Here is a 22,493-nt window from a genome sequence, read left to right as displayed (position 1 = left end):
TCATTTGGTCACTTCTCAGAGTGCTCTGCCACCCTGTGAGTGCTGGGTTTGGCATTGGGGGTGAGGGGTTTCTGTGAACAGCCAGCAACCCTGGAGTCCAGTCCAGAGGCCAGGCTCAGGGTATCCCAGGGTCTCCAAAGCAGAATCTTTGCTGATGCTGTATCCGGGAATGTGGGGGCAAGGTATGGCCTGAAATGGAAGGGGGGGTCTCCATGGCCTGGAGCAGGGCAGAGGCCATCACAGTGGGGAGCAGGAATGCTTGAGAGTGGCTGAGAGGCTCCCCTCCCCCAATCCCAGTTGCTTCTCTTTGAAGAGGCTCCGGAGGCAGCTGGGGAGGGAAAGGAGGACAGGTGTTGAGGGTTTATTTTGGGTTCCTGACAATGGAGGCAGGCGCGGCGGCTGTCACCCTCCTGACAGCATTCACAAGAGAGCTGCGGGTGCTGAATGCCTTGTGCTGCTTTCAGCCTTTTCCAGGGAAAAGAGCAAGGCCAGGCCATGGCCGGGGCAGCTCCCAGAAGGGCCTTCAAAGTCCTCTGTCCTCCCCTGTCAGAGAGCAGAGCAGCCACACCTCAACCTCTGGGGATGGCTGGCCTGAGGCTCCATGGCCAGCCTTCTGGGGTCACCAGCTAGCAAGCGCGGAAGCCCCTGAACTAAGAAGCCAAACACTTCGCACAAGACAAGACGCTGAGGGGAGTCATTCTGAGCAGAGCTGAGCAGCTCTCTGCAAATGAGGAGGGGGCTCGCATTGAAAAAAAAAGGGGAAGGGGGTAAAACTTTTGCTGTGGGTAAAACAGGTTTCTGGAAGTGGTGGCAGGCGGGGAAGGGCAGGAGGCAGTTTGCCCAGGGCTTCACCTACCGCCCTCCCCTCACCGCCTCTTCCCCGTCTCCAGGTGCGGGCCATGAGGCTGTCTTTCGTGGGCGAGATGGGCTGGGAGCTGCATGTGCCCCGGGAGCATTGCCTGAAAGTCTACCGGGCTGTCATGGAAGCCGGGGCCAAGCACGGCATTGCCAACGCCGGATACAGAGCCATCGACTCCCTCAGCATTGAGAAAGGTTTGGAGAAACACTCCCCCCCATGAGTATCCCTGTGCATCCAAAGACCCCCATTCATGAGCAGTGGGGCCCAGGCTGATGAGAAGATGAGGATTGTCTGCCTTCCCCATTGCTGTCCTGCATCAGATCTCCAGGAACCCCACCCCACGTGCTTGGGCCACAGTTATGGTTCTCAGTCATCTAGGTCCTGGTTGTCTCAAAGGTGCTTTTTCCAAGAGGCAACTGGACTTTCCTTTGAAGAGGTGTCACTTCTCATCCAAGAAGCTTCTTCAGTTCTGACTGGATGGGAAGAGGAGAGGAATGTTGATTTGAAAGAGGCCATCTATATCAAAATCGAGCAGTCCTCTCTCAACAGAGGGGGAGGGATACGACAACATCAGTCTACAACACAGTCCTTTTAATAAATAGTTCCAAGAAGGCGCCACACCCATTTGCACCATTCAGGTTATTCTGAGGACACATATAAACCTCCAAGTAGCCTCAATGACTCTCTGAAAGGATGCAAAGGATGCAATATGTCTGCAAGGAGTATAAATCCTTCCATTCCCCACCATCCAGTCAGAGCGGAAGAAGCTTCTTGGAGAGAAGTGAAACAACTTCTCTCTAAGAAAAACAAGGAAGTCCAGCTGCCTCCTGAAAAAACACCTATGGGGCAGAGTCAGTTCTCTCCCACCGGTCTGGATGGCTCCAGACCAGCCTCTCTAGGTCTAGTGAGGGAATCGGAGAGGTGAAGATGAGCCCCTGCTCCATTGGGTAGCCTTGCTCCTCGGAGATCTCTCTTCCAGCCTCGGGTCTGGCAGAAAAAAGATGCTAGGAGGGCAGGCTAGGCAGAAATGGGGAAAGGCCCCTTTAGCTGGCAGATCCAACCTCTTAAAGTCTCCATGTCTTCTTTTAAAAAGATACTTGCATTTTTTAGACAATTTTTCAAGTTCTGCTTGCATTTCTCCCTCCTCCCTCTATATTTCCTAATTGTGCTCACCTCATACTCCTTGGGATCCCATAATGACTTAATAAATCCATTCCAACTGGACCCCAAATCCCAGCAGTCTGTAATTAGGCTAGCAATTAGCAATGCAAGAAAAAGGATAAAAACTGCCCACATTGCTGATTTAATTTGTTGTCATGGTTTTGTTCCATTAATAGAGGAGAGAGCAAGGAGGTGCGTCTGGCCTCCTTTCACATCAGGGCCTGAATTGTGGAGATTCCTTCCTTCCTTCCTTCCTTCCTTCCTTCCTTCCTTCCTTCCTTCCTTCCTTCCTTCCTTCCTTCCTTCCTTCCTCCCTCCCTCCCTCCCTCCCTCCCTCCCTCCCTATGAAGATGGGGGAGGGGAAGTCAAGAATTCAGAGCTCCCAGTTCCATTTGCAAGGACCAGATTAAATCCTTTCTGCCTGCTGCTCTCTCAAGGGGGCTGGGCGTGGGTGGGGCAGGGGATGAGCTCTGTGGCTGGGGACCCCTGATTGGTTTCCTTTGAGCTGTCCCCAAAAGCATCCCGATGAATCCTGACTTTTGCCTTGGGATTCCCCAGTGGGCAGAGGGGAGAGGGTATTTCGGATCCCTCTAGGAACAGAGTGTCAGCTGTCCAACTAGTGAACCCAAAACAATATTATTTTCTATGAAATAAAAGAAATTCTCAGGAGAATTGAATTCCCAAAAGTAAAACTTTATTGGATACACCATGTTGATACTGAAGAAACAAAAGCAGCTCTGGTTTTCCCGCACAAATGCTTGCCCAGTTAAACAATATCTTCCCCTTCTCCCTACCCCGGGTGATCGCATTGTCCAATTATGAGACATCCTTTTGTTATGGGAACAGTCCCTCTCTTTCTCAAGCACCTGCAGTGCTTGATGGTTTCCATGCTGCATACATTCTTGGCATTCCATTTCCCCCTTCCAGTTCATTGGCAAGTTGAAAAGCATTAAGGCATTAAAGAAGCAAAGCGATTCAATCTTGACATGCTGGCCCCTTGAAGGAAAAGATCACCTGGAAAATATTAAGCATAGATTAATTATTGTTATTTAGGTGGTCTTAGCCTTACCCTCGACCACTGAGGGTATTTTTCATGGAACCTTTTTACTAACCTGTCTGCGCTAACCTTGTAAGCACCTACCCACTCAGCATCAGTTGAAGGATATCCTTCCCATTGCACTGGGAAATAACATTGCATTGTAATTTCCCCTTAGAGAAAGTGCTCCCCACTCCCCATCAACACGGGAGTAGGAGCTTCCCTTCCTTAAGGCCTTAAGGGTTTCAACAAGCTACTTGGTGGACTCGTTTGAGTACCTTAGGTAACTGTAATTCTGTACTTGTTGTACTCCAGTTTCTTACAAGGTTGGTTCAGCTTCAGGTATTTCTCATCAATCCTGAATTCCTTCTGGGGGCTTTTCTAATCTGCCTGCTTCTTTTGTGATTCCCTGGTTTTATTCGGAGCTTTCTGCAGATTTCCCCAAGCAGCTTTCAGGGTATCCATCCATTCAGCTAACGTTACTGAGGGGAGGGGGTTCCCTTGGAAATGGTGGCATTGGCACAAACTCAACCCTCATGGTCACTTTAAAGGGTGCTGCTATGCACCGAGTTATTATAAGCCACTTTTACTTAGGAGCTCCGCCTAGTTGGTTTGCTGATAGTTTACATAGCAACGGAGGTATTGCTCCACTATTGTATTTGTTCGTTCTTCCACCCCATTGGTACTCGGATGGAACCCCCTGAGTTTTATAAATTCCTGCCAAAACTTTGCTGTAAACTGCACCCCACGGTCTGAAATAATGCACCTTGGGACTCCATGCAGCTGGTAAAGTGCTGCATGAACATTTTGGCCAAACTCTGAGCTGAGGGAAGCTTCGGACACACAATGAAGTGTGCTTGATTGGAGAACAGGTTGACCACAGTCCAAATTACAGTTCTCCCATCTCTGGCAATTTCACTGAAATCCATGGTGATTTCCTCCCATGGTCTGCTTGGGTTGGCCACTGGTTGTAGCAACCCAGGAGTCTTCCCTGGCAATTGCTTCATGGACATGCACACCAGGCAGTTGCATGTAACATATGTCTTTCTTTATCTTAGGTCACCAGAACTGAGGGTTTTTTTGTCAAGTGAAGGGTCTTTACCCTTCCACGCCAGGCACTCCCTCATCGTCAGATCAGTTTTGTGGGTTTTGAACCATTCCTCTTCAGCTGGCTGAGGAGTAGCTAGCGGCCACTGCCTCACTGAGACCTGTCCTGTCAGTTTCCGGGAGGGGATAATGGAGTTAACCATTTCCTCCCAGGTGCAAAAGCACTGGGGCATCAGCGAAGAAATCCCCCCCCCCCGTATCAAAGATTGAACCAATTTAATTGAACCAATTAAAGTACTGAGCCTGTTGTTGCTGAGTAAGTTGTTTAGGGGACAACTTCCTTGGGTCCTTAAGGCTTCTAAGTTCTTCAGTTCGAACAGAATATTACTGCCTTCTAGGAATTGCCTCCAAATCAGCAGCACCCATCTTTTTCCCACACTACCCAACGCCTTTCAATGTCGGTCAATTTCCGGGAAGTCTAGGCTCAGGGTTGCAGCATTTCTTTGGAGTAGGATGGCCCCCATTGCTGCATCGCTAATGAACGGCTCCTCCGGGTTTGGGTGTTTAAGGGTTGGCTCTCCCACAAAAAGCTTGAGGGTCTTGAAAGCCCCTTGGCTTTCCATAGTTGATTTGAGCAGCTGGCTCGGTTTGGGTTTCACTCCCCCTCCACCTGTTTTTAATAGTCAGTGACAGGCAGGACAGGCAGAACAAGAGGATGAATTGGCAGTAGAAGCGATTCAGTATTGACACAGAGCCTCTTCTGGGCCAACCAGGTTATCGGCACTGGCATGCAGATCTACGCTCAGATGACAGTCCCCTGGAAGCCGGCCTGGCCTTCACCTGCAAGCTGAAGTCGGAGGTGGCTTTCCTGGGACGGGAGGCGGTTGAAGCCCAGAAAGGCGCTGGTCTCTTCCGTCGCCTGGTCTGTTTCACCATCGACGAGTGAGTAGTTGGTGCAGGCATGGCCGCCACATCCCCGAATCTGTCCAGGGCCAATTTTGGAAATCTCAATCAGTTTTGAAATCTCAAAACTTGCCATTCAGAGGCACCTCATTTAAAGTTTGCTGAGTTGCGATATTTACCTTCTTTTTTTTTGTAAACAAGTTTATTAAAAATTTTCTTTCATCATACGTATTTTATGAACAGTGTTGATCGGGTCACATCTTATACATTTTATATCTATTAATCTTTTTAATCTATTCCAATCTTCCCATTTTTCTATATTCATCTCTTTCATACAGTTCTTTATCACGAATTAATTATTTTTCGCGGTATTTGTCTTCTGACAATGTTCCCTGCTGACTCTGCAGTATGATTCACACTCCCTTCCAGAATCCTGGGGTTGGAAGCACCTGTGGCAATGGTTCCCTTGCGCTTTGTTAGATGCCATCTGGAATTGGTGTCCTATTCTGGGACTTTAAAAAGTCCTGGAGAAGCTTGGGTGGACTCAGAGTAGAGCTACAGGTAGTCCTTGACTTACAATCACAGTGGGGAGTGGAATTTCTGCTGCTGAATAAACGCAAGATGTCTCTTGACTGAATTGCTAAGTAATGGCAATCTGGCATTCCCACCGCCACAGTGAAGCGAATTAGCCACCCCAAGCCGAGCCCCTCCCCAACCTGAGCCTCAGTCAAGGTCTGCCTTGCCATCTCTGCACTCCAGAGACCCTCGCGCGCACCTCTGGCTTTGCAGCCCAGCTGACCTTGGCTGTCTTCTTGCTCCTGCTGCTGACCAGGTGTGTCCAGCCTGGCTACTGGGTGTTGTCAAAGCAGCCTATCGCCCAGAAGGGCCAGTCCGACTAAGGCAGTCTGTGCTAAATTCAGCCTGGCTCCCCAGGCTGACCTGTTCCTGCATTTGCAGTGACTGTGATGTGGTGCAACCTCTGCTTGGCCTCTCTTGAAGAAGCGGCTTCCTCTGTGTTGCAGGAAAGTCCCCCTCTTTGGCTTGGAGGCTATTTGGCGCAACAACCAGGTGGTGGGGCACATCCGAAGGGCGGACTTTGGACACGCTATCAACAAAACGATTGCCTATGGCTACATCCGAGATCCTGAAGGAGGGCCGGTGAGTAGCAAGGTTCTCATTTGATTTCGGTGGGCCAGGCTGTGCAGGGGCTGCCCCCAAGGCTATTGTGGGTGCGGAAGGCTCCTTTCTTGATCCAGATTGGCGAAAATGAGCTGCTGAGGGAAAGAGGATTGGACCCTTTGCATTTCCTTTGCCTAGATCATGCCGCCATTGGCAGCATGATCCAAAGACCCCCAAAGCATTAATCCAAAGTCTCCCAGAGAGCTTGGACTGGGCTCTGTCCGGGGCGATGACCCTGGTCCAATCCAGCAGGGCGGGTGGGGACAGCAGGGTCCCCTCCCTTGACCCTCTGGGGGAGCAACAGCTGGTTCCATACACCTGGAAAGTCCGTGGACTGAGAAGAGAGCTTTGGGGTCAGCACTTCGCCTGCATTTTGCTTTTTGGGTAATTTCACCTTTAGATATGGTTTGCACTGAGGTGGGTGTTTTAACCTAAGCCCACATGGCTCTTGGGTGTCCATCCCTCTCCCTGGTCTGGAAGGAGAGCCAGCGGTATTCAGGGGCTCAGACCCTCAGTGGGCTGGAACCCTCTTCTGCCTTGAAGATGGGGTGCTTTCTCTCTCCCCCTCCCTCAGATTCCTGCAAGAGAAGGGAATAAAGGGCACAGCTGCACTTGCTGAGGTCCTCCGGGGTCTCTCTGCATGCATAGAAGCCACCTCTGAATCTGGGCATGGTCCCCATGGACTACTCACTGTTTGCAACTGGCTGTTCTCAAAGCCCCCCCACCCCACCTGTTGAAGCCGAATCCCTTAAGTTCAATAACGGGCACATTGATGTGCAGTCGAAAGATTTCCATGGGACTTAAGGCAGCTTCGTGAGGCCCGGGTCCTGAATGCCCTGGCAGGTGATCTGGAAGCTGCCACCCCCTCTGTTTGGTTTCCAAGGAGCAGCCTCCAACCCCCTCCTTCCCCGATTTCTGATATGCCACAAAACTCACCCTGACAATGATCTGCCAGGAGGGGTCCTGCCCCCAGAGACAGCATCCTATTCGCTCAGGCGATGCTAAACCCCAATTAAACTGTCATAAGTGGCACCGTGCTGGGGCCATTTCTTCAAAAGGCAGCACTTCCCCCCTCCCCCCACAGACCACCATGGTGCTTTTCTGCCTCCCCCAGAGCCCCCAGTGGGCAGAAGCACAAAGTCCACAAAGAGTTGTGTGTGGGGGTTGCAATCAGGGAACAATGAGGAGATGGGGGGGGGGGCTTCAGAGAGGCTGCTGAATATTTATGGGAACCGTTGGGAGGGAGACTCTGAGAGGAGTGGAGAAAAGGACAGCCAGGCAGACTTTGGAGTGGGGTGTCTATGGCTTGGTCTTTGGGACCTCTTTAGAGCTCTGGGGCTCTGAGCAGCATCCCCCCTTGTAGGAAAGATAATGAGGCCCCCCAAGCAAAGACCCTTCCTCTGAGCTGTCTCATCTTTTTGCCTCATACAGAAAAGGTACAATCTGCAATTGGAATAAATAACATGACATTACTTATCACAGCTCTTTTTAAAAAAGATTTTTCTTGACATAAAAATACTAGAGTTTGTAAGAGACAGAATTTTGCCTGTAGGATCATCCCCCACTCCCCACTCCCCGCCCCTTGTTCCTGCAGGATGGCTTTCCCAGTGGGACAATTCAGTACCTAGATGCCTTTTAAGCACGGTGTGGTAGAGAGAAGGGGGGTGGATTCTCTATCTTTTCTCACAGGAGCAAGAGTGATGGACCAGGCTTTGTTTGTTTCCCCCTCAGGTCTCCCTCGAGTTTATAAAAAGCGGCGACTACATTTTGGAGAGAATGGGAGTTCCCTTTCCAGCCAAAGTCCACACCAAATCGCCTTTTGATCCAGAGAACAAGAGAGTCAAAGGGATCTACTGAATTTGTTGAACGTGGACCGGGCACACAGGAAGGAGGGAACAGTTAAATGAAATGGAACATGGAAAGTTCAAGGCAACATTTGTGGCTCAATGGGCTCATGCCCACCACACTCCTGAGGCTGAGTGTTGAGAAAAGTGAATTTCCTCTTTCAAACACTTAACCAGGAAGGCCGGCTGTGCGTCTCCAACATGCTCCCAAAGGTGGAGTTTTTTTGGGAGTCTTGATGCCATAAACACATTGATTCCATAAACAGCCTGGCTTAACTAGTATCCCATTCAGATTGTCCCCATTTTGGGCCACTTGGTCCTTCTGACATAATTATAATAAAAAGGACAATCGTATCACATTTCTAAAATTCAAACTGATTGTTAGCATCTAGCTTTAAATAAAATATTTCCCAAGATAATGTCTTTGCTATATTGTCATAAGTGGAGCATGATTTAGCTTTTTTCAGAGTCCGTATTGGCACTTTTCCTTAAGCATTTTATCAAAAGATCTTGAATAGCCAACAAGATGCCTATCTAGAAGGATCTTGACAGACTTGAACACTGGGCCCTATCTAAAAATATGAAATTCAATGATGAGGTTTTACACTTAGGCAAGAAAACAAAATGTATAGAATAGGGCTACACGGAGCCATGTCGCTTGGCCCGTTCCTCTTCTGGGTTTCTGGCGTGCATGTGCAGCTGGCCTTTGTGTGTGCGGCAGTGCCGGAAACCAGAAGAGCTGGTCTTCCATTTTCCAATATGAGCATGTGCGCCGGCCAGCTGATGGGTGTGTGCGCATGCGCAGCAGTAACCAGAAGAGTCGCTTGCTGGCGAGGAATAAGGAAGTACCTTAATCCCTGGCCCTGATGAATGCGTGTGCACTCAGTGCACTTGGTGCCGAAAAGGTTAGCCATCACTGGAAAAGGGGATACTATCTCCTTAGTTCTAGGTTGGATCTTTCTTTGATAAGCTTCCACTTGTCACTTCTTGTCCTGCTTTCAGGTCCTTTGGTCAAAGCCCCTCAAATATTGAAACACTGCTATCATGTCTGAAGGCAGACATGCCCAGTTCCTTCAACTGTTCATTGTACAGTTTAGCCCTCAAACCCCTAATCATCTTTGTTGCTCTTCTGTTCAGTATTCTAGCAGTATTCTAACAATATGGAGAAAATCTGGGTGGCGCCTCCTCATGTCAATTCATGACATGAGGTGCAATTCATCAGTTTGGTCTATGCTTGCAATGAAAGCCTTCATGCCCAGAGTCAGATGAAAGGAATGATCTCCAGTCCTGTTTCTCCACCAAGCTTTGAGGGCCTCGTGAAAGTCTGACTTTGGAAGCCCAGAAGACATCCTGCCAGAAGAGGCTGGCTGAAGAGCTCAAACCTGAACCAACCACACATGAGAGGGGTGACATTTGGTCAACTAAAGTGGCCTACATCTGAGGGGCAGAACCCTTTCCTTCTTTTGCTAGCAGCCACTTTGGGTTGGGGGGGGGGTTGGGGGGGTTCATCAACTTGGATTTGTTACTTGGGTTGCTCCGGTAATTGCTCTCAATGATTTAGGAAGCAGGGCTTTGCTGGTAATAAGAGCCTCCCAAGTAGCAGCTGCTTAGCTCACATGTATAAGAAGCTGGTTTCTAAGTTTTGCTGAAGGCCCCCCTATTGGAAAGGGGAGGAGACGGAGCAAAGGCTGGGGGCTGCCTCCTGGACGCACACAATATCTGATTTTTGTTTCAAATTTTTTTTGTAAATTTGGTGTCGTTTGGATGGTGAGTTGAGTCCATTAACATTTACAGATAAAATTTTTAAAGTCCGTTCCATTTCTTACTGACTTTCCTGTTGTTTCTTCTTTGTTTCTTCCTGTTCCTTTTTTTTGCCTCTTGTTTGCACTCCTTCTTCCTGAATCTCTCCTTCGTCTACTTTCCCTCCTTGTTGTGGGGTTCTTTCCCGTTCTCTTTTCTGTTTTCCTTTGATGTTCCGTCCTTCTTCTTTATTGCCATTTGTTGCTTTGACACCCATCATTTGATCGTATAATTCCCTTGCTTTACTCTGCGAGTCCACCTTAATTTTCTTTCCCTGCCACATTACCAACATTCCTTCCGGAGTTATCCATCTAAAGGGTATATATCTTTTGTATAGTAACGTGGCCAGAAACCAATAGTCTTTTCGCAAGTCTCTTATTCTTTTAGGTATTTGCTTTAGGGTGATTATTTCTTTGTTTCTGTAATACATTGGTTCGTCCTTTGTTATCTTGTATACGATGTCCCTCACCTTCCTTCTTACAAATCTTATATGTACCTCCCGAGGGAGTTTGTTTTGTCGGGCGTAGTTAGTGTGGACTCGGTAGACTTCATCTAATTCATTAATTATTTCGTCTTTGTCTCTTTGGAGTGCCTCTGCTATCATCTCAGCCATTACCATCGTCAGATCTTCCTCCCGGTCTTCCACTACATTCTGAAAATGCCACTTTTTCCATTTCTAATTGGGCCACGGTATTCTCCTTAATAAATAAGGAACTCCTTATTTAATCCTGTCATTTCTGTATCCAATGCTTCTAATTTTTCTTCCATCAATTCGGTTTTTTGTTCTATTTCTTTTATCCTTTGGTCATTTTTTTGAATGATTTCTTGTATTAAGTCCATTTTCCCATCAATCTTTTGGATATCGTTCTTGACTTCTCTCTTTACCTCATCCATATCTTTTCTAGATTGCTCATGATTTCTAGTCATGCATTCTTGCATTTTGGCCATAGTTTCCTGAATTGTTATGAGCGTGGCCTGCATTGTTGGCATATTCAGTGTGCTGGGTTGCTTATCTGATGCAAACATTCCCTCCAAAGTTTTCTGTGTCACTGGGGAAGCCGTTGTTCCTGCTAAGATTGATGTTGTTTTCTTGGCTGTCTTCAACGTGGTTGTGGTGGTGCTGGTCATTTCTTTCAAGATCCTATATTGTTCCCCCAATATTTTATCAACTTTCTCCCAAATCACCATCCAAATTCTCTATAATTTCTTTCTTTCTTTTCCTTTCTTCTTCTTCTTTTTTTTTTCTTATGAAAATAACCTTTCTTTAAATAAATTCCTTTAAATAATTAATTCTCTCAATGCAATATTCCATTAACAATGTAGTGAAGATATAAATTTAACTACAAATATAGATATGAATATATATAAATGTATATCTTATATAATTAAAGACTAAACAATTGATCAATTCTTAATATCTAATAGTTAATTATTCAGTAATCAGTAATTATCCTACTTATTGTATAAAATCACAAAAAGGTCATAAAAATCAGGAAAAAGAAAATATTCTAATAGTATATAATAATTAATTAGTTAATAATAATTTAATATCCTAATAATTACTTTTAAGTCTCTATGTATACTATAAATATTTTTCTAAGTTGTTAAATATTTACTAATAAATAAATAAATAGATAAATAGATAAATATTTCTTAATTAATTCCAATAAGTAACAATATTAATTCATCTATGCCTAAATAAAATGGTAAGTAGGAGCAGTGTTTTTTCAATGTTCTTATTAGCCTTTTTCGCTATATTTTCAGCGAAGGAAAAAGAAAAAAAACCGAGTTCTTTTACTACTGTTGGAGTCTTTTCTGGTTTCAATATGGCGATCTCTAATCTGCACAGTCACTACATGCAATCCTTACTTTGCCAAAACTTCCTCTCTCCTTCCGTTAGAGCAGCTAGAAAAGAGGGTACAAAAGATGACCATTCTTCCTTTAATTTCCACTGTTTAAGTCTATTTCTCCTCACCTTCGTCTTCCCTGTTTTAATGTTTTTTAGTCTTTCTTCACTGCTCTGTATTCCATCCCCCTCCTTTTTGCTCGCCTTTCCAGTTGCCGCCCATTTACACTCTGAGTTCTTCCTTCTTCACGCTGCCCCTCCGGAAAAAAACTTTCTCCTCGGTTTTGCGCCAAAGTAGATAATCCAAATTAATTCCGCTTTCTGCTCCGCCTCAGCAATCTTGCACTGTACTCCCTCCTTTGCTCCCGATGGTCTCAATTGGCTCGTCGGGTCTCCGGGCCGGCTGTGCTCACCGCGCCAGCCGGCTTCTTCCCAAGCCTGGATTGAGGGATCTTCTCGGTACGGCGGGAGATCGCACCTCTCCTCGCCTCCCCCAAAGCTTCCCCTCTTTATTTCCGATCTTTCTGGGACCGGTCTCTGCCAAAAAAAGGCACCAAAGCTCAAAAAATCGGCAACAGAGAGAGAGCGCTTCTCTCCTGTGCTGCCACGACTCTACGTCACCGCCGGAAGTCTCGGGGTCTTGATTATCCAATTTCTGAACTTAAAAGAGGCTTCAGTCTCTCTTGCCCTGATGTATCCCCCCCCCCAGTTCTGTTCAGCCAGGGCAGAGCAAAAGTCATGGCTGGCCAGGGCCCTCTGGAGGGGGCCTATTCACCACGGTCAACTTGCCATGGCCATCTCGAAACAGGACAACTCACTGCAGGACAAGAGTTACATTATGTTGTGGCCTGTACACGGCCTGTGCAGCTAGTATTATTCTTTGAATTCTTGGCGGCTGTTAATGCCGTTAATTAACAGCTGTTGTTGTAAAAGACTGGTTTATTTAGTAAACTAAGGTTTGAACGGACTTTGTGTGTGCTGCGTTCTTTGGGGTCCATAGCTGGGGTTTATATTAACACATTAATATAAAAAAAAATGCTGGAATAGAATCATGCATCAACAGTGGCACAGTGGTTAGAGTACAGTACTGCAGGCTACTTCTGCTGACTGCAGTTTGGCAGTTCGAATCTCACCAGGCTCAAGGTTGGCTCAGTCTTCCATCCTTCCGAGGTGGGTAAAATGAGAACCCAAAAATTGTTGGGGGCAAGAGGCTGACTCTGTAATCCACTTAGAGAGGGCTGGAAAGCACTCTAAGTGCTAGTGCTAATTAAATAGAATTGTTTCTATTTAATTGTCCCACAATGAGTTATCTCACAGTGAGTTGGCCATGGGGAGTTGTCCTACACCAAGTTGTCCATGAGGAGTTGGCTATGGGGAGTTGGCCATGGGGAGTTGGCTTCAATGAATATGCTGCAGCGAGTTTGCTGTGGCAAGTTGTCCCATTCCCTCTGGAGGACAGGAGGAAGGGTGGTCCAAAGCCACCACTCTTACTAGGGGCCACATTTAAAATTTATTTCTCCACTTTCAAAAGTGCTTGCCAGTTATCCAGATGATTAAATAATGAACGTTGAACAACCGAAGACACCTTAATTACTGCCTTTATTGGAATGTGATTCTGGAGTCAATTGTGAGGGGAAAGCAAAGTATCCAAGGAACAGGGAAGGAGAAGATGGGCTGGCCAAGGCATCTGCAGGTGAGTGAAGGAATTCCAGCAAGCAGGAACTGAGGAACGGGGGGGGGGGGGCAAGAATATGCTCCATCGCAGAGCCACAGGAGAACATCCTTTTGGAACTCATTCCAGAAGGGGGCATGCCTGAAGATGCCACATGCATAGTAGATGGCTACAGCATATGCAAGAGCAATTCCCACTCCGGCTAAGGTGCTGCAGGCTTCCCCAACGATTTCCAAGGCAGGACAGGTGAAATCCAGCTGACTGCAGATCAGAGCCCTCCCTCGGCTGCCAGGGCTTCTGTCTGGCTGCTCAGAAAGCACAGCCGCTGGAAGGAGGGCATGGCAATTCCTCTCCTCCCCAAACAAAGCTTTCCAGATCTGTAGTACCAACAAAGCAGAGCTGGGGAGGGACGAAAGAGGCCCAAGGGCAGCCTCCGTCTCACTGAGCCTTTTCTAATTTGACATGGGTGGGGCCCAGAGGTCTATGATCTTCGCAGTGGCCATGCGCTGACATGGGCAATACTTGGGTGATTTTCGGTAAAGGCTGCTTTTCCCATTCACCCTAGAGAGAAAATGGAGACTATAAGTGTCTGGAGTGCACACTATCAACCATCTACAAGGCCAATTGGCAATATGCCCAACCTTACTTGGAAAACACAGATGGAATAAACCAAGCATTGACATAAGTCAATGCTTGGTTTATTCCATCTGTGTTTTCCAAGTAAAGCTTCCAACCCAAGCAAGCTACAGGTTGGAAGCATCCCAACCACATCCCTGGAACCCGGAGAACGTCTACTGGGCACTGGCTGAGTTCTGAAGACCCAGCAACCTTTCCTCTCTCTGCACAGGTAGAGCTCCTGATTGACAATGCGTAGATGCTCATGAGGACATGCAAGGGAAATGCGTCTTGCAACCAGCCCAGTTGCTTCTTATCTTGCCATTAGGTGCTTTGGAGAGTAAGCTGTCCCCCTCTTCTTTGGGGCAGCCCTCAAGTATTGGAAGATGGCTATCACATCACCCCTACTTTTTCTCTTGGTTAGACTACACCATAGACTAATCCAGTCCAGGCTTGCCAACGCTGGTAGGGGTGTGATTGTCTCCTGGGTGGTTCCTTGGTTAGGGCATTGTTTTTTGCCTGATTGTTTGGTGTCAATCCCTGCTTATCTGGTGTAGGTGTAGGCTGCTGGAGACCTACACCTGATCTTTTTGTTTTCCTCTTAGCTTTTTGGTTGCCTCTTTTGAATGGTTTGTAAATATGATGGTTTATATGTCCTGATATAAACCACCATATTTATTCCGGCCCTCCGCCCCGCGCCCTTAGGTCTGGCCCATTTGCCAAGATACCATTTGTCCTGGGCCTTTGGCTGCATGGTACGGTTAGCCACCAGCCAATTGGATGGCAGGCAGAAGCCATGGTGCAAGTTCACAGCTTGCACCATGGCTGTGGGGCTATGGGGGAGGTGCGGCAGCCAAACGGCAGAGGCACACAGCTACATGCACTTATCCTAATAAGGAAGGAAGGGGAGGGAGGGAGATCACGTCCTGCCCCCAGTCCCGTGGAAGGTTGCAAGAAGCTGCCATCTCAAAGGCCCTAACAGTTTTGGTCTTAGCTTGGTCTAGGACAGTGGTCCCCGTGGAGTATCTGGCACCGGGCCGCGCAGCGGCCGGGGGACATGAACGCTGCAGCGCAAAGGCTCCTGGGCCGTGCGCAAAAGCTCCTGGGCCGTGCGCAAAAGCTCCTGGGCCGTGCGCAAAGGCTCCAGGGAAGAGAGCCCCGCGCAGGTACGCACGTGTGGCCCAAAGCCCCCACCCCTGCGCGCGCTCAGCGGGCCACGGTAAAATTATCAAAGGCTGATTGGTCCGCCGCGATAAAAAGGTTGGGGACCACTGGTCTAGGATGTTCACAAGTTCCCAGTGGAAACTTTGGCAGACATAGTTCAGCGCCACACAAACACATCCCCTCTCAGGAACTCCAGATTTAAAGGATCCTTGTTTCAATCTCCTGAATGTTCTCCTTTCACCCCAAGCAGCCTCCACCTCTCACAAGCTCCCATTTTGTGGGCTTGGAGACTCCCACTTTGTGGACACAGCAGGGGCAGTTAAGAGCCCATACAAGCCCGGTCAAAAGAGTCCATCCAGGCTCCACGAGAGGCCAGATCCAGCCCTGAGCTGAGGGATCAGCAGAGCCCACCAGCCAAACTTGCCCAAGGATGCCCCAAATTTTCCCAGAGGGTCCTTCCTACCGGAAACCGGACAGCAGAGGATTTATTGCAGTGCATGGAAATTGGAGCAGAGTCATAAAGGGCTCTCAGGACTTCTCTGCTGAACAGGTTCCAAGAGACGGAAGAAAACTGCCTTGTGACTGAGGCATCTGGGCATGTGCAGATGTCTTCATCGTTGAATCTACCAGAGGAGAAATTCCGTGCATCAGGAATGGGAAAGCAGAGAGGGGTCCCAACAACAAGAGCAAAGAGTACAGGAGCATTTCAAGATGAGGGGGAGGAAGAGGAGGAAAGTATCAATGGGAGAATCCCATTTAATGGACACTAGGAAGACAGAGTAAACAAATTCCAGGGTTATCTATGGAGATTCTCAACCAGATCATGGTTATCCCAAAGGTGCTTTTTCAAGAGGCAACTGACCTTCCTGGTTTTTGTTTGAAGACGTTTTGCTTCTCATCCAAGAAGCTTCTTCAGCTCTGACTGGATGGAATCAAAACCAGAAAGTTCAGTTGCCTCTTGAAAAGCACCTTTGGGATAATCCCAGGGTTACGTTGCATCCTCATTTGTCTATAGGGAGTTTTTCAAGTATAAAGTGGATATTGGACACCATCCTCTCACAATTCCTCCTCTGGTTCCAGTGCAATTATTGATTTTCTCCCGGCACCACTGGACCACAGTTGGAAGCATTAGGACATGCCCCCCCCCGCCCCCGGCCCATGCCTGGCAAACTGAGAGGGCAGAAGAGGCCACCCACTCCTGGGTTCTCCACAGACAGCCCGTCACGCATCACGTCTTCTGGGACTCGAAGAGGGAGCCACGCTGGTTGGGACCATGCAGAAGACCTGCCATCCTGTGTCCTGACTATCTTCTCTGTTGTCACTCGCTATTATTACAGTAGCCATGGTGGCGCAGTAGCCTGCAGGCTACTTCTGCTGACTGATAGCTGCCTGCAATTTGGCAGTTCGAATCTCACCAGCTCAAGGTTGATTCAGTCTTCCAGCCTTCTGAGGTGGGTAAAATGAGAACCCAGATTGCTGGGGGCAAGAGGCTGACTCTTCTTAACCCTGTTTGGAGAGGGTTGTAAAGCACTGTGAATATATTACAGCAATAGCAATAGTCTTATTGCTGTTGTTATTTACTAGTTTGCAATCAGCTCTGCTTTTAATGGTATGCATATTTGTATGATTATAACTACCGCCGGTAGTTAACCTGGTTCAAAGTTATGAGACACACACCCACAATGTTATTTACAATCTGGTCCTGGAGAGTGTGTGGCTGCACACACACTCCCCTCCCGCCCCCACAGTCCCACAACTGTGTTTTGAGCATTTGACAACTGATTTGTATTTATGAATGTTTGCAGTGTCCTGTAATCAGGCGACCATGAATTTTGGAATTTTGGGCTGGTTTCCAGTGTTTACTGGAATGGGCAAATAATGCCTGTTGGATAAAATGGATTTGTTTAACATTTGCTTAACAACTGCTTCAAAAAAAGTTTATCAAATCAGACTCAGTCTGTAACCTGCTTAACCTCAGCCTTCTGAGAAGAGTCCTGGGATGAAGGTGGGCCATTTCCTCCTGCTTTTTGGCAGGCCCTCTTCCCTCTCTAGGCACTAAAGCCTTGGGGGCCCCACAGAACCAACAGCCTTTGCTCCAATGAGCCTCAGGATTTCCCGGGGAGCCTCTCTGCAGCCGTCACTGCCTCCAGCAGGAGACAACCAGCCAAGCAGGGAGGGGGTTTGCTGGCCAGCTGCCAAGAGGGCAAGGAGGGCCCCCACCTGTATGCAGCCACCCTCCTAGCCCCATTCCAGGCCAGCTGCTCCTCAGGGCAGCCCTCACTGCCCTGAGGGGCTGCGGTCAGAGAGACATCCTGAGGAATTCCTTCCCCAACTTCCTTCTGTCCTTAGCAGCAGAGCCAAGGAAAGAGCCAACCTTAAAAACATTATTATCCCCTACCTGGGATGCCCGACTGCTGCTGCTGTCTCAGCATCATTTTACCTGTCCAGAAGCTGAAAATAGCGGTGCAGGTATCCCGGGTCGATGGCACTTTTGCACAGCTCCAGCTCCGTCTGGGGGTAGTAATGGACGTAGTTCACACACATCTCTTCCATGATTCCAAATCCTCCCTGCAGAAAAGGGAAGTAAAGCTCCTCAGCATTTCACACACACACAGAAAGCCCCCCCCCCCGCAAGCCCCAGCCCCCATTTGCCTCCATTTTGCCTGCTCCATTTTTCAGCCCACAGCTGGGACTATGGGCGCCATGGACTGGGACCTGTTGATGCAAATTCCCTTCTTGGGAGCATAAGGATTTGTTCTCCTGTTTGGCCGGCAATGGGGGGAAAAACATTGGCCAGCTGGACAACGGAAGCCCACTCCCAATTCCTGGCAGTGCTGCCTTCCTCTTGGCTTTAAGCTGCTAGACATTCCCAGAAAAACACCTGAGTTTGGCAGATGGCCTTCGGCCCTTCTGAGGGATCTCTGTGGCCTTGGACAAAAAGGCCTCCCTGCCTTTTGGCAAACTCCAGGGGCCTCAGGGGCTGACCTGGCCTTGATCTGCTCTGCTGTGGTTGACAGGAGGGCAAGAGAGGAACCAAGGTCCGCCAGGTCCGCCAGGAACCGAGGTCTGCCAGGGCTCTTTTCCAGGCCCTCATCAGCCTCGGCGAGTTGGGGTCTGGTGGTGGGGTCTGGTGGTGGGGAGCTTATGCAAAGTGTTTCCTATTATAAACTGCTTCAATCTAATAACATTCTAATCAGGGGTGAAATGCTCCTGGTTTGAACTGGTAGCAATGGCAGCGGGTGGTTCAGAGAACCGGTAGCAAACATCCCTGCCCACCCCCCATGCCCAGCTGAGCTATGCAATCATCAGAGGCTTTTTTAAAATTATTTTTAAAAGCATTTTTTCTACAACTTCTTCGGCCGGAAAAATGCTTTTATAAGTTAAAAAAAAAACACCTCTGATGATCGCACGGCTCAGCTGGGATCATCAGAGGCTTTTAAAAGCATTTTTTCTACAAGCTCTTCAGCTGAAGAGGTTGTAGAAAAAATGTTTTTAAAAGAAAAAAAAGCCTCTGACGATCAGGCAATTCATCTGGGATCGTCAGAGCCTTTTAAAAGCATTTTTTCTACAACCTCTTTGGCCGAAAAAATGCTTTTATAAGTTAAAAAAAAAGCCTCTGATGATCGCGCGGCTCAGCTAGGATCATCAGAGGTTTTTAAAACCATTTTTGTATGTAGAAAAAATGGTTTTAAAAGTAAAAAAAAAAAGTTGGCCACACCCACTCCATCACATTACCACCCACAGAACCAGTAGAAACAAATTTTACATTTCACCACTGATTCTAATATCACATAACATTGTGACGGGCTACCAAAGAGCCAGTGCAATTTGAGATACTATTTCTGAATTCTGCTTTATACCTGCATGTCCAGGCACCATATTATACAAATCATGAAATGTAAGGGCTAGAAAGGATCCTGGAGATCATCTGTTTCAACCTCACCGTGTTGGGAAGGAGAGCTCTGGTGGCCTCTGGAAGAACAGCCTTCTTCCAGAGGCCACCAGAAAACCAGAAGGAAAACAAACCAGGGGTGAAATGGTTTGGACCGGATTGCTCGATCTGGTAGCGATGGTGGCAGGTGCTTTGGAGAACTGGTAGCAAAAATCTCTGCCCCCCTCCCCATGCCCAGCTGAGCCATGCAATCATCAGAGGCTTTTTTAAAAAAAAACTTAAAAGCATTTTTTCTACAACCTCTTCAGCTGAAAAAATGCTTTTAAAAGTTAAAAAAAAAGCCTTTGTTGATCGCGCAGCTCAGCTGGGATCATCAGAGGCTTTTAAAAGCATTTTTTTCTGCAACCTCTTAAGGTTGTAGAAAAAATGCTTTTAAAAGTAAAAAAAAAAAAATTGGCCACGCCCACCCAGTCACATTAACCCCCCTCCCACCAAGCCACGCCCACAGAACCGGTAGTAACAAATTTTACATTTCATCACTTACACAAACTAAGTAATCGATGTCCAGAGAAGGACAATGAGAGGATGCCAATGCAATCCTAAATTGCATTAACAGAGGGAGACAATCAAGATCATGGGAGATTAAGCCTTAGTAAGACCACACCTAGAATACTGCAGCCAGTTTTGGTCACCACACTATAAAAAAGATGTTGAGTGCAGAGAAAACCAACCAAGATGATTAGGGGACTGGAGGCTAAACATAGGAAGAAGGCTTGGCTAGGCTAGTGAAGAGGAGGACCAGGGGAGTCATGATAGCATCTTCCAATATTTCAGGGGCTGCCACAGAGAGGAGGGGCTCAAGCTATTCTCCAAAGCATCCGAAGGCCAGACAAGGAATAATGGATGGAAACTGATCAAGGAGAGATTCAACCTGGAAAGAAGGAGAAATTTTGTTGTGGCTCCGACCCCCGAGCCCATCTTATCGGAGGAAGAAGGCTCCAAACATGAAGGAGAGGAGCCGGCCAGGCCTCCCTCTCCAGGCCCCTCCTCTCTGGCAATGCCTCAGGTGTCTGCCGAGGGAGAACAGGAGCCAGGTGTCTCCAATGACAGCGATGAGGGTGATAAGTCATTCCTGGATCCACGCCAACGAAGGCAAGATAAACGTTTGCAGCAGATGAGGAGGCGTGCCAGGGATTAAGCTGAGTCACTGGACCACACCCCACAGGCTATATAAGAGAGTGTGGTGGCCATTTAGACTCTGTGACGGACAAAGCTAACTTCTGGCTAGTCACTTTGTACAACGCTTGATCTGCTGAAGGTTTCATGTTTGAGCTGGACTGTTTCAAAAAACTGTGTGTATTCGTTGCTGTTATCTGGTGGAGGAACACTCCCTCTTCTTGTAGTAAAGCACTTGGCAGACGGTTATCGTATTGCTGCCAAGTTCCTGCCAAGAACCTTGTGTGTGCCGAGTACTTCTTTAACCCCCGGCTGGCTGTTTGTGTGTGTGTGGGGACGGGGACAGAACAATAGTGAGAGCAATCAACCCATGGGACAGAAGTTGCCTTCAGAAGTTGTGGGCCTTCAGGTGCTCTGGAGGCTGAAGGTTGGAAGACTCCCTAATACAGTGGTTCTCAACCTGTGGGCCGTGACCCCTTTGGAGGTCAAATGACCCTTTCACAGGGGTCGCCTAAGACCATAGGAAAACACATATTTTCAATGGTTTTAGGAATAATTTTATGGTTGGGGGTCACCACAACATGAGGAACTGTATTAAAGCATTAGGAAGGTTGAGAACCACTGCCCTAATAGGAAGGTCAGTGGGAGTGGGGGCTCCACTGGAGCAGACGGTCATTCTTCTGAGCTCCTGCAGGCCTTCCTTCAATCGCTGGTTTCTAACTTGAGTCTCAGGGCAGCAAAAGTAGCCCAGAACAAAATTCCAGCTGTTATGTAAATAGGTTTGTTTGGCGGGCAGTTTGAATTAACTGACCCTCAGCTGATTGGCTGACCACCACAGCTGCAAGGTATATAAAGGGAGCTGTTTCCCTAGGTCGGTTGCTGGGTTCTCACCCTAATAAACAGAGCTGTTGTCATTCACTGCCTGGCTTGCTGTGTCCTTATTCACCCAACTTAACATTGGCGATGAAGGTGGGATCTTGAGGCCAGCAGCCAAGGAAAGAGCTGAAGCCACAACCGAAAAGAGCTGAAATCACGTTCCGAGAGAGAAGCGGAACAACTGACCACAGAATCCAGCCAGGTGAGTGAGCGGAGCAAGGGAAAATTGCGAAGGATGTCTGCCTACACCCCGCCAGCGCCTTTCAACCCCAAGGAGGAGAAGTGGGGGTCCTACATGTCCCGGTTCGAGTGCTTCATGGTGGCCAACGACCTACAGGGACTACCGGACGTAAGGAAGAAGGCCCTGTTCCTGAGCCACTGCGGACCGTGAGTGTTCGACACTGCCGAAGCCCTGGCGGAGCCGAATTCAGTCCACACCATATCATGGTCGACGCTGCAGACCCTGCTGAAGGACCACTATGCCCCAACGCCTTCCAAATACGTCCAACGCTATGAGTTCCGGCAGAGGCTACAGCAGGACAGCGAGTCGATCAGCGAGTACGTCGCCACCCTGCGTAAGGCCACAAACCAGTGCGAATACCGATGAGATGCTCCTAGAGCAACTAATCTGCGGAGTGAGAGACGGCCGGCTACAACGGAGGCTACTTGTGAGGTAAAACCTGACCCTGCACATCGCCCTTGATGAGGCAAGAGCTCAAGAGTCGTCTGTAAAGGCCGCTGAGAGACTGCAAGGAACCATCCATGGCCGGACAGCGCAGAGGTCGGTGACCGTGCACCGCGAGGTCGTGAGAACCGAGAGCGAAGGGGAGTCCGAGGGAGAAGTCTACTGCACTGAGCAGTCCAGACCAGACCGACGGGGACCCAGAGACGACTGCGCCAGCTGCGGAGGCCCCTACCCTCGGCAGAACTGCAAGTTCCGGGACATGATCTGCTGGTTCTGCGAGAAAAAGGGGCACATCACTCGAGTCTGCAGAGCCAAGCAAGCGAAGGGCCACAAACCACGTGGCCTAACCAGCCAATCCGAAATGGCGCCACGCCAGAGATCCAATAAAGATGGCGGAAACCGGAAGGGCGCAAAAGTCGAAGACATCGAGGCCTACACCATCTGCATCGGCCAGACCTGCACATCACCCGGCGAGAAGACCTACACCGCGGTCGAGATCGAGGGTCATGAGTGCCAGATGGAGATCGACACGGGGTCCCCTATATCCATCATGTCGTGAGCCAACCTCAAGCAAGCCATTCCCAGCGCACACAAGCGGCAGCTCCAACCACAGCGACGCCGGCTTAAGGACTACCAAGGGAACCGTATCCCAGTCGAGGGAATAGGTGAGTTCCAAGTACGATACGGGGAGATCAGCGAGAGGCTCCCTCTCACCATTGTCAGCGGCAAGCTTCCCAG

At 48.5% G+C, this 22,493-nt stretch overlaps 2 protein-coding genes across 13 annotated transcripts in view; one reads left to right on the top strand and one right to left on the bottom strand.

Moving 5' to 3' along the window:
- SARDH (sarcosine dehydrogenase) overlaps positions 1-8,448 on the top strand; it is a 52,585-nt gene extending 44,137 nt beyond the window's left edge. For 8 of the 12 annotated variants that reach the window (XM_034427194.3, XM_087879695.1, XM_087879697.1 and 5 more), the window contains 4 exons: positions 891-1,053; positions 4,877-5,045; positions 6,029-6,164; positions 7,917-8,448. In XM_034427194.3, coding sequence (XP_034283085.1) covers positions 891-1,053; positions 4,877-5,045; positions 6,029-6,164; positions 7,917-8,042 — 594 coding nt within the window. In that variant the 3' untranslated portion in view covers positions 8,043-8,448. The remainder of the gene's footprint in view (positions 1-890; positions 1,054-4,876; positions 5,046-6,028; positions 6,165-7,916) is intronic. The other 4 variants (XM_087879700.1, XM_087879699.1, XM_087879698.1 and 1 more) reach the window with 1 other exon arrangement.
- Positions 8,449-13,255: 4,807 nt separating this feature from the next.
- The window catches only part of DBH (dopamine beta-hydroxylase), a 32,263-nt gene continuing 23,025 nt past the window's right edge, over positions 13,256-22,493 (bottom strand). The window contains exons 10-12 of the mRNA XM_034427199.3: positions 17,567-17,694; positions 15,590-15,749; positions 13,256-13,908 (exon numbers count right to left, since the gene is read on the bottom strand). Coding sequence (XP_034283090.2) covers positions 13,786-13,908; positions 15,590-15,749; positions 17,567-17,694 — 411 coding nt within the window. The 3' untranslated portion in view covers positions 13,256-13,785. The remainder of the gene's footprint in view (positions 13,909-15,589; positions 15,750-17,566; positions 17,695-22,493) is intronic.

The sequence above is a fragment of the Pantherophis guttatus genome, chromosome 16, assembly GCF_059756535.1.
Source record: "Pantherophis guttatus breed Tessera chromosome 16, ASM5975653v1, whole genome shotgun sequence".
NCBI lineage: Eukaryota > Metazoa > Chordata > Lepidosauria > Squamata > Colubridae > Pantherophis > Pantherophis guttatus.
The sequence above is the reverse complement of the archived record's forward strand: the minus strand, read 5'-3'. Positions and strand labels throughout refer to the sequence as shown.